Consider the following 17,944-nt stretch of genomic DNA (forward strand, 5'->3'; position numbering starts at 1 on the left):
TAATAGGCTTAATCATTAATTTTTATTTATATACGCCTAAGGGTATAAAGTGTGTTTTTTAGAAATAAAGAACATTGGAATGGAATAAATGGATGATGATTTTTTTATTAATTGACATGAAATTTACTTTATTCGAAAGATTGTCTTCTGTTTTTTTAATTCTTATGTGATTTCTGGCATTTGACCGCGACAACTAGCTGTGATGTAGTCTAATCTAGGTGGCCATTTTTTGGCTTTTCCCAACATGTACCTTTTCTGTGGTGTGGTGTGGCTTGCGGCATTTTTCTGAATAATTTTATTTTGTATATTTTTTGGTTGTGATTTGTTTAATTTTTACTCAAATAATACAAACTTTTTCCCTAAAATATTCATAGTATAATAAATCGAAAATTTGATGCTAAAGTTAAAACAAAATGTGGCACGAAGCTCGGCGTCAAGAACGAAAAATTCACGGAATGATTGTGGATTATAGGAAAAGAGCCGAACGGAGACAAGATTTTTATGAAAAAATTAAAGCCGATCCAACTCAATTTATACAATTGCAGCAGTAGCTGCAGCAGGCGACGGCGGCGCCGCTATCATAGTTCCATGGCAAGGACAGCAGGACAATCTTATCGACCGATTCGATGTGCGTGCCCATTTGGACCATATACCAGTGGCTGCGAAGACCACTACGACGTGAGAGGAAATCGGATCCGATGAAAGGCAATGTAACTACGAACGTTATCGTATATTAGCACAGAACGATTTCTTGAATATACCAGAAGAAAAATTCTTGCATCAATTGTATCTCGAAGAGCAGTATGGAACCAATGCCCAGTTAGAAGCGAAAACAAATTAAAGCAAGAAAAAGCAATCAGGCACTGCAATAGCTTACTCCTATGACGACGCAGTGCGTCCACCGTGCAACAAAATGACGATAATAATGATTCTGTGGGTTCAAAAATTGATATGGACGTAGATAGATCGATAGATATTTCAAAGCTTGACACATCTCAGGCCCACGAGTTGAATGCATGCGGCAGGAACTATTAGATGCTTATCAACGATTTCTATTCCTATCTCACAAAGGATGTCGACGAAGGGACAAGAGAAGATGAAGCTAAGTGGAAGGAAAAGTAGGAGAGAACGAAGAGCTCAAAAGGAAAACGATTCGCTATTACCGTCGCCGGAGAATTCTGGAAAAATCAAGTAACATCATTTGGAGGCGAAGATGAGCTCCAACCGCATTCAAAAATCCTTATTAACCTTAACAAGGGGATGAAATCGATGGCAGAGAGTAGTTTATAGCAAGCGGGACAGATAACGTATGCTCAGAAGGTCAAAGAAAATCTCGAAAAGCTTAAACAGGTCAATGAAAAAAGACAAAAACGTCCAAAGCAGTATCAATATAGAAGTCGGAGTAAAAGTCACAGTCGTGGGCGGTATCGTCGGAGTTCGAGTAGATCAAAACGAAGCAGAAGGAGCCGAAGTAGAACTCGAGGAAGAAGATACCGGCGATCAAGATCCAGATCAAGGCGTTCGCCGTCTTGATCTTATCGTCGAAAGCTACATAGCTCATCAAGCAGTTCATCCAGTAATTCATTGCCGGAATATCGAGGGGAGAAACGAAGATATTCACCAAGAAATCAAAGCACTTCGAAGTCGTCGGGAACCAAACCATGGCCACCTGATAAATTAATCGAAACTGTGCCAGTTCCTCCTAAAATTCTTCCTTCTTCAGTGGTCCGCCACCGCTGCAGCCGCCTCCTCTTATGATTCAGTATCCCACTTTACCAATCCGTAGAAATGTTGCTGTTGCTGCTCAGACAAAGCCAGCTCCCGAAAAAGTTAAAATTGAGCTTCCTCAGCCTCTGAACGAAGAACCACCAACCATAAAGAGATACTATGGTCGCAAAAAGCCCGGAGATACGTCGGAATCAGATGAAGACACAACTCTTGCTGCAGGCGGAACTGAAGATGAACACAGTAATGATGACGAAAAGGAAGATCAAGGATTAATGGACGTTAAAACATCGTCTGATAAATCCTATCCGTTCCCCCATTCATCTGGCCAGGGGGCAAACTTCGGTCTTGAACCTTCTGGTACTGGTAAACAGAGTAGCAAAAATATTCTCACAGCACATGGAACAAATCTTTCTAGCTCTACCGAGACCAAAGTATGAAGTAGTGGCAATGGAAATGGAAACAAAACACTCCTTAATCCAAGGGAGCGGTTAAAACGCAGGATGCAAATTCTTCTAAATAAACAATGTAAAGCTGATAAAAAAACTGAAATTGAGAAGACTGAACGTCAACTTCAACAGCAACAAGAACGAGAAGATGAGATGCGTGAATTGGTGCTAAAGCTTCGAAGGAGACAAAGAGAACTTCGACACAAATATGGTACTCCAAAATCAAGTGATGGCAAAACATCTGAGGAAGAAACGTCCGATGTAATAAAACCAAAGCCCAGAAGTCGTTCAGCATCTCAGTGTAGTAAAAAATTTTCTAAAATTACTAGAAACAATTACAGAAATAGTCCCAATCGAGACAAAACCTGATCCAGACGAAGTTATAGTCGTGATAAATATCGAATAAGAAGACGCTCCCGCAGTCGATCAACTCATAGACATAGACGATCGTACAAGGTATCATCGTGATCGTGATAATTCTCGTATTCGTAGATCTAGATCAAGATCTCGAACAAGAATAAATTGATATCGAGAAACAAATCGATATCAACCTCCTTCAAGAAACTATGATCGAGGTGGTGCCGCGAATTCAAATCGAACTCAAACAAATGATAGTGAGAGAAATAATCGCTAGAGAGTTGTTATTTCAGCTCCGCCGAAGTTAAAAAAAGATTGTCGACTACTGAAATGTTAAAATGGTCATTGTTTCAGTCTTATCATTGAAGACTATCTTCTTCACATCAAGCGGCGGCGTTAAGACCAATTCACGAGACCGTCACGTTAAACTATGCGGTTACCAAACGTTTCCTAAAATCAATTATAGTGTCTTGTTGTAAGATCTGTGACATTGTTCCATAATCGTTTCAAGACCTGAAGGATGGAATTCGTGAAGCATGATAAATCTTACATCTTTGTTATATTTTCTTAATCACTTATAATAATCATACTTAAATTAGTTTCCTTTAAGTAACAGAATTTAAAGCCTGATAAGCCGTATCAGCCAGGGTCGTGTGGTCAGCATAAAAGCGTTCATGATATAAATAATCTTAATTAAAACAATATAAATATTCAAATCTCCCTTTTGTTTCAGAACAACCAGAAGGACTGTTGAATTCCAATAAACTGCAGCTATCAACTTAAAGATTAAAATAGACTGCCCTGCAATCTTGCATGCATAATATCTTATGTACATATTATTTATGCTATAAACTTGAACAAACTATTTTAGAAACTTGGATTATATTGAATAAAATTACTTCCAGGCACCAGAATTAACTCGAACTCATTGAATTTCAATGAGAATTAAAAGTTATTCCTAAGGCATGATGGAGATGCTCATAGAGTTTTCTGCATGCAGTATACTGCAGGCTTGCAATACTTTCAGTTTAATTTTGTTAAATTAAAGCAAACAATTTAATTTTTAATTTTATGCAGCAACTAAATGAGGAATGCCTTTTTGAGAGTGAAAATGATTAAAGTTCAAAAGATTGTATAACTGACACAAACTGCAATGAATTTCTTAAGTTTCTGGAAGAAATTGGTGCGTTTATTCTTAATGGAAGAAGCTTTGGTGATACAAGTGGATAATTCACATTCGTATCGAGTAGAGGATCATCAGTCATTGACTACTGCTGTTCATCTTATAATTCGGTACGAATAATTACGATACCTATAACAGTTTTCGTAACCATTCATATTCCAATGTTTGATAGTCAAATAGAACTATCTGAAGTGTCCTCAGCAATAGAAACAACAAAAGAAAACAAAGCACCCGGTATAGATGGTATTCCGAATGAGTTCTACGAAAACGCAAGCATTTCATTTGTTGAAGAGATACATACTCTACTAAAAGATATCTTTGAAACAGGAAATATACAAAAAGGGGGATGCCAGTATCGCTTCCAACTATCGTGGTCTCTCCTTTCTGGACACGCTTTACAAAATATTTACAACAATTCTGCTTAAGAGGCTCACTCTCTGGATTGAAGAGAACAACATACTCGACGAATACCAGGCTGCATACAGAAAATAAAATATTGCAGTTGACCAAGCCTACAATCATTCTTGTATCATCCAACATTAGCTGAGCCAGAAGAAAAAGCTTTACGCTTTTTTCGTAAATTTCTCTACAAAACTGGTGTCTATTATACGTTTATTGTACAAAGATACGACTGCTACAGTCTGGTATGGAACTAGTACGTCTAGCTTCTTCCAGACATCCAAAGGAGTCAAACAAGGATGCGTACTGAGTGCCCTTCTATTTGTACTATTCCTAAACGATCTACACTTAGAACTTCCAACTGGTCTCACTGTGAATGGTATGCAAATAAATGTTTTGTACGCTCACGACAGTATTTCTTTCTGACAGACCTAGTACCCTATAATCGATTATGGATAGCTTCGGCAGATATTGCAATAATTGGAACCTTGCTGTAAACTTAGAAAAGTCTGAAGTAGTAATTTTTAGCAATGGAAGTAGAAGAGCAGCAGCTGAAAAATGGTATTTCAACAATGGTGAGATAAAGATAACTTATCAATTCAAATATCTTAGTGTTTACTTCCCTTAAAACCCAATGCTGCCTTGCATCGTTAAAGAGAGATATACCCCCCTTGTCATTATCCATGGATTGCACTTGCATCAATGAGATTGAACATTTGGATATTCTCGGCGTGTATGTCACCAGCCTCCTCTTGTGGCTGTTATCTATCTATCTATTATCTTCCCTTCTGATCTGACTGTTATCTACAAGACTTATACACGTTTTAAGTTGAGTATGACTCCCAACTCTGGGCTGGTGCTCCTTCAACTTACTTAAGCCTCGTAGCGAGTATTCAACGTGGAGCATTTAAATTGATCGTAAGTTCCTTGACGTCGCTTTAAAATCGTCGTTAAGTTTCGTCTCGCACGCTTTTTAAACTTTATTTGAACAGTGTATTCTATAAAGATAGTACCCGTGGCGTGTATAGTGGTAAGTGTGTAGGGCTGTCACGCCAAATTTCTTGGGTTCAATCCCTGTTTGTGCCACCTTAATTTAAAAAAAAAGTACGGGTATTGTTTTTTGCGAGGAATCGACAAATCCTCCAAGAGTAATTCTTGTCATTAAAAGTGCTTTCTCAAATTAGCTGTTCGGATTCGGCATTAAACTGTAGGCCCCTCCATTCCTCACAACTTTACTCTCTGTTGTAAGTCACAATTCAAAACCAATGTGCACCGACACCTCCTCTCTTGCTTTCCTTATGCTCACACTGTGTCTTTGCATAATAAGGCTAGTAATATCCTTAGTAAGATCATTCAAAGATACTCGTACAATAACCTCTTAAAGAGAACGTACAATTAGAAATAATTTAATTCACAATTGCAATAGAGGGCCCAAGTGACTCCCTTGTGGAATACCTGAGCAAACACTTATTTTTAATTTCATACAACGGGTAACATTTTTGGATGTAGGACGGAGGATAGACAGATAGATGGACTGATATATCCGACCCTCTTTTTTCGACTTCTGTATCATGGTAATGTCGGGTATAATACTTAGTATAGATAATATATATTGAATGTCATTTTCCCAACCCATTATTGATGTGATTTTCCTATTGCCATTGATTTAGCATTCAACATTCGTGCAGTGCGGCTAAAAATAAGAATCTCTGCACTTAATAATGTGTCGAAAATTGTGCTAGAGGGTAAACTGAGCATTTCAAGAGGTACAAGTATTACGGTTGAATTTTTAGAGGGGAGAAATGAAACTAAATATTTCACTACAGCATTGTGTATTGAATAAGCGATGCAATAATGATGGACAAAATACATTTCTACGATGTTGATTAGGTGCAAATGTTTCAGTTAGACAACGGTCGCCTATTATTTTTAGAGCTATGTTTTAAAAAAACTTCTTTCATCGTCAGAGAAAACCTAAGTTTACGAAGACTTCAAACATTATATTACTCCACAAGAGATGGTTTCGGTAGAGTTATTCTTTTGCGACAGAATACAGTATTAAGTTTTGGAAGCATTCAATTCTACATAGTTTTTGATTCCTCATTGAAAATTAAAATATGAACGAATTTTCGAAAAGAGAGCTTGATGCCAAATTCAGTGAAAATTAAAATATCAGCTGCAATTCGTCGATTTTTGTCATATTATTTTAAAAACAGCTTTTAAGTCGTGTCTTTATTTTTTAGTGAATTTTCACAATTTAGAAAAAGGATAATAATATTTAGTTATTTTCATATTTATTTACAGCTATATCTAAAATTACTTTGAGAATGACTAAAACTTTGCATTTTATATTCACAAACATTTGACTTTTCACTAAATTACAAAATTGATTTGAGTTCGAGAAAGGAAATGAAAATAATTGAATTGGATGCACATTTTATAACAATATGCACGTCACTCAATTTTTCGTTCATTTTAACACTGGACGTTTCTCAGCACAATATTAACTTGCTTTGAATTGTGGTGGAATAATTTTCTGTTCTTGACATAAAAAGGAAATAATAAGGGTGCACGTTTTGAAAATTCCACTGCACGATTTTCCATTTTCATGCTATTTGTGCAGTGAGCGCACATCCCAATACTCCCCGCGTTAATGCATCTTTATTCACGTTTCGTGAGTTTCGTTTGTTAGATTGATGTTGGATATTGAACTGCTGCATGACTCTCGTTAACTCATCCTAATGGAAGCTGCTGCCACTTAGGATATGGATGTACTCGTATATAGAAAGTAAGATGAACACCAATAGTTTTCTCCTACTTTTCCATTTGGAATTGTTATTTTTGGGAGTAAGGCAGAATTCTACCAAACTTATTGATTTTTAGAAAGATTTCGTTCCATCAAATCCAATACTAGATGAAGCTGTGTGCAACCCTTAGAGATTTAAATGAGTGCCTAGTAAGATTGTTTCTTTTAGAAACAAGTAGAACTTAACGTTATGAAATTAATCTTTATTTTATGACAACATTACTCTGAGTAATGTTTTATTTTTTTCTTTTTATTTTGTAACTCTTAATTAAATGTAGATGCAGTTCTCTTTGACATATTTTATATCCTGAAAGAAGGAGCTTATATAATAAAGAAACAGGATATTTTCTCAAGAAAAAAAAAAACTTTTTTTTTAATGACAAAATATAAATTAATAAAATCTTACTCGCAGCTTCGTTGGACTAACTTTCATTCTCAAAAGGAATTAACTACGTTTCATTAGCTAAACATGAGAACCTTTATTATTATTATTATAAATGTATTTAAAGTAATAAAAAATTACAGAAAATAGTAAGGAAAAAAGCAGTAACATTTGTAGGAATATTAAAAATTAAAATTTTGAAATCAAATTAATCTTTTTCATAAATGAAAGTTCCTTGATACAAATCATCTAAAGTAGGGTTTTTGATGAGTTCTTGTAAGGTGATATTGTTTTGATTTCATTAAAATATAGGGAAGGTGGTTAGAAGATGTTTGATTGTCATTTTTTTTAACTTCCCATAGGAAGTTATTGTAATGGATCCGATTTGTCGAATTGAACATTTTGACATTTCTCGGAGTTTCAAGGTCCCTAGATTCGAAATAAAAGATTTTTTAGGAAGATGTCCGTGAGTGCGTGTGCACATACGTTCGTACATCCGTTCGTCCGTACGTTCACGACGTTTTTTTCGTCGTCCATAGCTCAAGAACCAGAAGAGATATCAACTTAAAATAAATTGTATTATACAGATAAAAAGACAGAAAGATGCAGAAAGATGCAGAAAGGGCTCTCTTAACCACAGCAATTTGAAAAATTGGTTAACCCTAAATATCTCACGAACCAATGGCGCTAGAAACTTGAATTAAATTTTATATTATATATTGTAAATTGTAACGTGATACCAAACAAAAATATTTTTGGAAAAAATCCAACTAATGGTTTTTTTTATAAATCAAAAAAACTGAAATAAATGTTTTCACCTCGAAAATTTTACTAACAAAAATTGGTTTTATCTCCAAAACAATTTTTCGCAACGAAGAATAACGTTTTTGATATCAAGTAAAATTTTTAGAAAAATCGAATTGACAGTTTTTTTTATAAGTAATAAAATCCCAAAGTAAATTTTGACTGAAATATCTTTTCAAAAAATTTGAGATTATGGCTTCCAACTAATTTTCACTTATATGAAATATTGTTCTCAACATTAAGAAACATTTTCAGAAAAATCGCATTAAAAGTTTTGTTTTTTTTTTTTATTATAAGCCTTTATATTTATAAAAGTTGGTAAAAATTGATTTTCGACTCAAGTAACTTTTCAAAAATTAAAAATATTGTCTCCAAACTTTTTTTATTTCATAGAAAATATTGTTTTCGATATTCAGTAACTTTTTTTTATAAAAATTCAATAGTCCGTTTTTTATAAGAAAAATAAAATCTACAAAAATAGTACGCAAATTGTGTAAAAATTGATGTTCGGTCCTTGATATTTCTTAAATTATTTTCATTCATCTAATTTGAAAAAATTTAAGAAATGCTACTTAAATTGGTAAAAATTTGTTTTTGACTAAAAATATATTAAACAAAACTAAACTAAACTATTTTTTTTATAAAAAAAATATTGTTGGTTATTTTAAAATTGTTAAGAATAATTCAACTAACACAATTTTTAACCCAACAAGAAAGCCTACAAAGTAAGTAAGTAAGTAATTCATTTATTTATAAATATTTTAATACAGTTCAAATGAACATAACGAATTTTGTAAAGCTTTTTCATAGCCGTCGGCAAAGTATATTAAGCGATTTTAGTTTATATAACAAAATATAAATGAATTGATTTAAATAAATCAATTAAAAGATTTCTGTACTTATAAATTGAATTTAAAAAACAGTACAATAATTTCCAGTTTACACCATTTAATAATTCTTTGCATTCAATTCAATTCAATTCAATTTATTTATTTAATAACTTACACAGTAAGATACAATATCTCATTTATATAGTGCAAGCTTCAAAGAAAATTCTATGATATGTATATTATTTAATGTAAGTGTTACATACAGCGTTTTACAAGTTCAGAAAGAAAATAAACTTAATTATGTACTCACAATTTAATTTATAATTACTCCAAAATTAAAATTATATAATGTATGATAAATGTTAAATTGAAGAATAATGGGTACACATAATACTAATACAAATAAAATTAATAATCATCATCATCGTCGAGACTCTCCCAGGAATTGCTTCAGTTTAACTCTGAACAGTGTTCTGCAACTTATAAATTTTAAGGGTTGTGGTAGGGAATTCCAAAGCCGAATAGCAAAGATAAAGAATTGTCGTTCAGAAACCAAAAACGTATGGCGAATAGGCACGAGATCCGGAGTTCTAGATGAACGCGTAAAACAGACCCTGCTATAAAGGTTGGTAGGTTGACGCATTTGAAGAATATTATGAAGTAGGGTCAGCGTTTTCAACTTAAAAAGATCTTCAAGACTGATACCATAAATAGATCTGGCAAAAGAGGACACGTGTTCATATTTTTTGAGTCCAAAAATATACCGCGCGATACTGTTGTATGCCACGTTGAGTTTTCGCTTGTGCTCATAGTCACAGTTGCTAAAAATTTCACACCCAAACAGCAAAATTGGAATAAGTAGCGTTTTTGCTAGGATTATTCTGGTTTTTAACGGAGTGATTTTTTGTGTTGTCCAAAGCATGCGAAGGCCTCCATATACCCTACCCAGTGTCAATCTAATATGGTTATTCCAGTTAAGGGTTTTGTTAAATGTTATACCAAGATTTTTTGCGGAGTCAACGAATTCGATACTACTATTATTAAGATACACTTTTGGAAAACATGAAGTGTCAACCGCTTTTCTGGAAATAACCAAACATTTTGACTTGGATGGATTTAAGCTGAGACTATTCGCTTGGGACCAGCATGAAATCCTGAACAGATCTTCATTGACTTCGTGTGCCGCATTTTCCACAAGGCCCAAAGGAAAGCTCTTCCGAAAATGAACGTCGTCGGCGTACATATCAACTGAGGAACTTAATAAAGATTTGGGTAGGTCATTTATGTACATCGAGAAGAATAGCGGACCAAGTATTGAGCCCTGTGGAACACCTAAACTCAGTGGAAGGAAGTCTGATACGGAGTTATCAATAGCAACTGCCTGACATCTTCCCTCTCAATACGAGACTACAAGCTTTGTAGATGACAAGGAAAAATTAAATTGTTTTTGAAGCTTACTACACAGAACATTGTGGTTTACCTTATTAAACGCTTTAGAGAAATCAAGCAAGATAAGGAAAGCTATTTTGTCATTGTCTACCGCTTGCCTAATGTCTTCTGTTACATTTATTAAAGCTGTGGTACAACTATGTTTCGGACGAAAACCTGACTGATTATCACTGAGTAATTTATTATCTTGAAGAAATCTACGTATTTGGAAACTCATCACTTTTTCAAGAACTTTGGAGAGAAACGATAAGATGGCAATGGGTCTGAAATCGGTTTGATTTTTGGGAACTGGTATTATTTTTTCCCGCTTCCAAGCAGAAGGAAAAACACCTGTCATAAAAATGGTATTATGTATATGTGTTATGTACTTTAAGATATGAGGTAAAATTATTTTAACAAAAATTTGGCTTATCTCATCAAAACTAGTGGAGTTAGATTTTATTGACAAAACGCTTTCTAAAACATCTGTATCATCAACAGCTGTGAAGCTAAAGTAGGGCATGGAGAAAGAGTTACCAGAAAGATACTCGGCTAATTGATCTCGAAGAATGGTGGAAGAATTACCACTGTTAGAGTGGTCACAGTTGTATGGTGCTTCACCAGCGTGGTCACAGTTTTATGGTGCTTCACCAGCTCTTAAGGAAGAAGCAGAAACAAACATTTTATTTAACTCATTACAATCAACATTGATGCTTTGTCGGTTTACTTGTTTGCCCACTCCAATATCTTTTAGATTTTTCCATAATTTATGTTTAGCCTGCGAAGGTTCCAGTCTTGGGGCATAATAACGTCTTTTTGCCTCGTTTGTTTTGCAGGTTACTCTATTTCTCAGTACACGGTAATTGTTGTAAAGTACATCTAACCTAAATCTTTTCCATCGCATATAGGCTTGATCTCGCTGGTGCAATAAATTTGTAATTTCATTAGTAAACCATGGACATGAGTAAACCGACCTGAAAGATTTTGTTATGAGCGGAACATGAGTATCTAAAAGTTTTTTAATGTTATTTTGCATGAAACATACTTGATCATCAACGTGGTGCATAAAATAAATCCTGAACCAGTCTACTGCAAGGAGATCGTTTCGTAAATGTTCTAGATTGATATTTTAAAAATCACGGAAAATAAACAAATTCTCAGTTCTAATAGGTTCACATTGGTATGTTAATTGAATCATATCATGACGGGAAAAGCAAGGCACAGAGAGTTGATTCAAGTGAAGGACTTTGTATGGGTGGCTAACAAAAAATACATCCAGGAGTGTACTGCTATCCTTGGTAAAATGAGTTGGAACTGAAGTATTTACTAGAGTTAAATTAAGTGCACTCATACTATTAATTAAAGAAAAATCTTTAAGAATATTTGAGTTAAAGTCTCCACATACAATTAAAAAAGGTGTAAATATGTATTTATGCCATCCTAAGTTGTATACATACATATGTATCTCACATTCATACATTTCTTATCTCCCTACTTGTTTAATTTTCACTTGCTGCTTATTATTTTAATTACATCAATGTCAGAGTAAAAAATAGAGAATAAGAAAATCATTAAACAAATTATCATAAATAAAATATCTGTGAGACGAAACAGTCTTGTTTAAATAAATAAAAATCTTTTAAACCAAGTCATCGTCTACAACTTCAGAAGTGGGCCAGCCCTAAATACCTTCAACGTTTTATTTAATTTTCCGAAATTTTGATATTATGTCATCAACAATGAAGAAGCAAGAATTGGTAGCTTGGTTAACCGAGCGAAACATACAATTTGCAGCAGATGCAAAAGTTGCTCAACTACGTGAGCTTTATGAAGAAAATTGTGAAGACAATTATTCCGAAGACCATTTCCTCGAAGCAGAAAATATTGAACGTCCTGGTAAGACAATAAATTCTGATTTGTCACAACAGATTCAAGAATCCGTTCCTGGAAATGAAGCTGAGATGGATAAAGAAATTCAGATGATTGAAAAGAAACTTAAGCTTATTGAATTGCGTCGTGAACTAGCTCGACAAGAAGAAAATTTTGCAAGTTCGTCGTCGCTTTCGTATCAACCTTCGTTTAAGGACATTCAATACTCCTTACCATTGTTTTCTGGTGATGATACTTACGATGCTAAGAAATGGATCAGCACTTTTGAGCGAGCATGTGATTCCGTTCACGGTGATAGTGTGTTCAAATTAAAAAGCATTCGCCGATTGATGAAGCCCGACTCCGCTGCCGAAATATTCTTACAAATTGACGAATCAAGTACCTATTCTGATTTCCGGAGCAATTTTTTTGGCCAATTTTGGACACACTTATTCAGTTTCCGACATTATTGATAAGATGCGAAGTACTCCATTTGTGTCTTCAAACACATCTATTATGGGCTACATTTTAAAAATGCAAGAGCTTGCATCACGTGCTGATATTGACGAGAAACAAATTATTCAATTTATCATTGATGGGTTCCAAGATCGTTCCGCTAGCATCGCCATATTGTACTCAGCACGCACAATCGATGAATTAAAAAAACTGGCACACCGTTATGCTCAACTACGAGGATCAAATTCAGCAGTTAACAGACCGAAAAATTCCGCATCATATTCAGCGCAAGTTGCTCAGCATCAAAATGAATCGAAACCTAAAGTCAAGTTTTCCGTTGTTGACTCCGAAAAAATGCTTGTTCAATGCTACAATTGCTCTGGCATGGGACATTTTTCCACTTCTTGTCCACATCCCAAACGTCAAAAAGGATCATGCTTCAGATGTGGTTCAACAGTTCATATTCTGAAGGATTGCCCGAAGTTACCCCCCAAAAATGCACGCACTATTGCATTGATTGAAGAATTCTGTTCCGGCCCTAATCAAGACCATTCTGATGTGGATGCCTTATCCGATGTCAAGATTTGTAAAGAAGTAAATTCTGTAAGTGTTGTTTTTCCTACTAGTGATTCTGTTCCGCATTGTAACACATATCTTTCTCTTTTTGATACCGGTAGTCCGATAAGTTTAATTAAGCTTTCCGAGATTCCGATCGGATTACATTGCAATAAGCTGAGACCAACTGGATACTACGGAGTAGGTAGTTTACCTGTTAGTACATATGGAGTTTTTTACGTTAAAATAGGATTTAACGATATTTATAAAAAAATTGAAATTTATGTTGTTCCGGACTCTTGTATTCCTTATCCAGTTCTGTTGGGTCGGAATTTTTTGCAATCGTTTCAAATCAAACTTTGTCTTATTCCTAATACTGTACCGAAACCGAAAATTGAAATTAATGTAAATTCAGATTCAAATAAAATAAAAATTAATGATGAAGTGTTACATTGCGTGTACAAGTCATTAGCTAAACATTATCCTGATATGTCGGTCCATTGTTCGTTATGCGGTCTGCTTCCGCATACGATTATTGCTTCATGTGATAAGCTAAAACACGTTGAAAATCATCAATTACCTTATGTGTTTGCTATAGATATATTTGAAGAAACGCAGGATAAGTATGACATAAATCCAAACTTAAGTTCCGAAAATATTGCAAAAATACACGAGATTGTTCGTTCCGAATATTTAGATCTTGACAATATTCCAGCTATTAAGCACGATTTTTCTATGAAACTTCGTCTTACCTCTAATATGCCGATTAGTTATCCTCCGCGGAGACTATCTTTTTCTGATAAGAAAATTGTTGATAAACAAGTACAAGATTTACTAGGAAAAGGAATTATAAGACCTAGCGAATCTCCATACGCTTTCCCCTTAGTTTTAGTAAAAAAAAAAGATAATGACAAAAGGCTATGCGTTGATTATGTTCCATTAAATAAGATTCTTGTGCGAGATAGTTTTCCTATCCCATTAATAGACGATTGTTTGGGAAGATTGGATGGAAAGAAATATTTTACCATTTTGGATCTAAGAAATGGTTTCCATCATATCCCGATTGACGAAGATTCAATACAATTTACCGCATTTGTAACGCCTGATGGACATTATGAATACACGAGATTGCCTTTTGGTTTAAAAAAAGGTCCGGCTTATTTTCAGAGGTTTATGATATTTATTTTACGTCAGTTTATTGATGAAGGTTCCGTAGTAGTATATTTTGATGACATTACGTTAGCCACTGCGACTATTGAAGAACATATTGTACTTCTCAAAAGAGTTTTAAGGCGGTTGGCTGAGTTCCGACTAGAGATTAAAACGAGTAAATGCAAATTTTGTTATGAAGAAATTGAATATTTAGGTTTCACTGTTAGTTCAAAAGGCATCCGGCCAAATAATCATCATTTGACTGCAATTAAGCATCTTCCGATTCCGAAAAATGTTAAAGAGCTACAAAAATGTTTAGGATTATTTTCTTACTTCCGACGATTTATTCCGTCTTTTTCAGCCATTGCAAAGCCATTAAGAGATTTGACTAAACCAAACATTCCGTTTAATTTCGATGAAAAATGTGTTGACACCTTTAAGCTTCTCTGTAGTAAATTGATAACGAGTCCTCTTCTGTCAATTTTTAGTCCAGAAAAAGAAACAGAACTACATTGTGATGCTAGTTCGCTTGGCTACGGTGGAATTCTCATGCAGCGCCAAGATGATGGTATATTCCATCCAGTTGCCTACTTCTCGAAAGCAACTACTGGGTCTGAATATAAATTTCATAGCTATGAATTGGAAACCTTGGCAATAATTTATTCGCTAGAAAAGTTCCATAATTATTTGGATGGCATTCCGTTCCGAATTATCACAGATTGTGATTCTTTAGCATTAACTTTAGAAAGGCAAAAGTCAGTTCCGCGCATTGCTCGATGGGCCCTGAAATTGGAGCAGTATGATTATTCCATAAAACATAGAAGTGGTACATTAATGGGTCATGTGGACGCGTTGAGTCGGCACCATCCAATTTCGATCAAAAATAATGGAGAAAACGAACAAACAATTTGCGTTATCGATTCCGATGACATCGATTTACAGTTGCACCTCACACAAAATAGGGATGAGAGGATTGTACAATTAAGAAACCGATTAGAGATTGCCTCAGTTCCTAATTTCGTCCTTGAAAATGGTTTAGTTTATAGAAAAACTCCTGCAGATAGATTACTTTTATATGTTCCGTCTGAAATGGAAAATAACGTCATTCGTTCTGCACATGAGAAAATATGTCATTTGGGTATTGACAAATGTGTTGACCAGATTAAATTGCATTATTGGTTTCCGAAAATTAAAGAAAAGGTAGAAAATTTTATTAAGAATTGTTTAAAGTGTATTATGTTCTCCATTCCGGTCCAAAATAGAAACAAAACTCTTCATTCCATTCCGAAAAAAGCAATTCCGTTTGACACAGTCCATATTGACCATTTCGGCCCGCAGTTAATTCAACAAGTTCAAAAGAAGTTTGTGCATGTTTAGCTAAATATTTTGAATATTTTAGTCGGCCTAGGAGAATCGTAAGTGATAGGGGAACTTGTTTCACATCTTTAGAATTCAGCGAATACTTGGTTAAGAATAACATTGAACACGTAAAAATTGCTACTGGTTCAGCTCAAGCTAATGGCCAGGTAGAGCGAGTGAATCGAGTATTGAAATCAATGTTAAGTAAGTTATCTGAACCTATACAACACTCTGATTGGACCAAGATGCTAACGAAAGTTGAGTATGCTGTAAATAATTCCGTTCATTCAGCCACTGGACAGATTCCTTCTAAATTGTTATTTGGTGTACAACAAAGAGGAATAGAAATTGATGTTCTTACTGAATACTTAGATAATAAGTTTGAATCAAGTGATCAAAGTCTTGATAAGATGCGAATGAATGCTTCAAAGAACATTGAAAGTTCACAGATTAGAAACTCGGAGATCATTGCCAGAAATTATCGACCCCCAATTGAATTTTTAGAAGGAAATTTCGTGGTTATTCGGAATATTGACACTACTATTGGAACGAACAAAAAGTTTGTACCAAAATATAAGGGACCCTATAAAATACATAAGGTTCTTCCGAATGATAGATACGTGGTACGAGATATAGAGAATTGTCAAATGACACAACTACCATACGATGGTATTATAGAGGCATGTCGTATGCGAAAGTGGGCCGATTGGCGTGATGATCACGGCATGGACTCGGATAATGACCAGGAACTTCAACATTAGAATACCATATTATAAGATAATATATTTGAAAAGATCATTATTTATCAAATTAATGTAAATTATAAAGTTATTAAAAATATTTATAGAACTGATCGAGACGATCAGATGTCAGGATGGACGAGTTGTAAATATGTATTTATGCCATCCTAAGTTGTATACATACATATGTATCTCACATTCATACATTTCTTATCTCCCTACTTGTTTAATTTTCACTTGCTGCTTATTATTTTAATTACATCAATGTCAGAGTAAAAAATAGAGAATAAGAAAATCATTAAACAAATTATCATAAATAAAATATCTGTGAGACGAAACAGTCTTGTTTAAATAAATAAAAATCTTTTAAACCAAGTCATCGTCTACAAAGGTGATACATATGATAACTCGTCTAAAATCGTTATAAGAGGTAAAGTGTCAATGTTTGAATTTGGTCGATAAACAGATCCCAACAATATCTTATTTAATTTACAAATTATTCTTACAAACACATATTGCATTTCACTACCAGGTAAAGATTTACGAACAAGTTTGCAATCTAAACTTTCTCGAACAAAAATAGCCACACCTCCACCAACACGGTCAACTCTATCAGATCTAAATAGGGTATAGCCTTTAACATTACATAGTGCATCCATATTATCACTAACGAACCAAGACTCAGAAACGCAAATGACATCAACTTTAGAACCTTCAAACAGGTATCTGAATTCATCCAATTTTGCCCCAGATCTCAAACTTTGCGCATTAAGGTGACAAACTTGTAACCCAGCATGTTGGCTACATATTACATCTATCATTATCCGCGTGTTATCTCTACTATAAGCGACTAAAGATTCCCTTAAAAACTCACTAAGACCATCCATTGTAATTAATCAACAATAGAAGGTGCCCAATAAGTCACACCCATCATTGCACAAACTGCCAATGAAAAACAACAAACCAAAAAACCAAGAAGATGATGATTAAAAAATGTGTGACTAAATTTAAAAAGATAAATAATAAGGAAGACTTTCAACTGAAAGTATCTACCTACATTCAAATGTAATTCGAAATTTGTAGCAATTAAAAAAACATAATTTAAAAAAAAAAAGTAAATACATATATATAAGAAAAATAAGAAAAAGAAAATGTAAAAGACTTGCAAGTTAGAATAACTACAATAATTACTTTATCAGAAACAATGATAACAAGAAGTAAACTAGTCATCCTCTGTTGCAGTGTTTGTTGTTGTTTGCGTCATCGTGGCAGAATCAGGTAAGTCATCAGTGGACTGAAATAATTTTGCATCCTCATCTTTACTCTTCTTTATGTACACAAGTCCACGAATAGTAAACACAGAAAACAGCTTCTTATCTCTCTTAGCTTTCAGTGCTTGCTGCAGTAGTGCGAGCGATTTTTATTGTGATGTGTTACTAGACAGACTTGC

The 17,944-nt window shown here is 34.3% G+C and overlaps 1 protein-coding gene and 1 pseudogene across 1 annotated transcript; both read left to right on the forward strand.

Moving 5' to 3' along the window:
• Positions 1-259: 259 nt before the first annotated feature.
• LOC129941320 (CLK4-associating serine/arginine rich protein-like) lies at positions 260-1,722 on the forward strand (annotated as a pseudogene).
• A 10,947-nt stretch (positions 1,723-12,669) lies between these two features.
• LOC129942499 (uncharacterized) lies at positions 12,670-13,669 on the forward strand. The gene is made up of 2 exons (XM_056051473.1): positions 12,670-13,291; positions 13,366-13,669. The coding sequence occupies exons 1-2, from the start codon at positions 12,710-12,712 to the stop codon at positions 13,381-13,383; spliced, it is 600 nt and encodes a 199-aa protein (XP_055907448.1). The 5' UTR covers positions 12,670-12,709; the 3' UTR covers positions 13,384-13,669.
• Positions 13,670-17,944: the final 4,275 nt, after the last annotated feature.

Source organism: Eupeodes corollae, chromosome 1 (genome assembly GCF_945859685.1).
Source record: "Eupeodes corollae chromosome 1, idEupCoro1.1, whole genome shotgun sequence".
Classification (NCBI taxonomy): domain Eukaryota; kingdom Metazoa; phylum Arthropoda; class Insecta; order Diptera; family Syrphidae; genus Eupeodes; species Eupeodes corollae.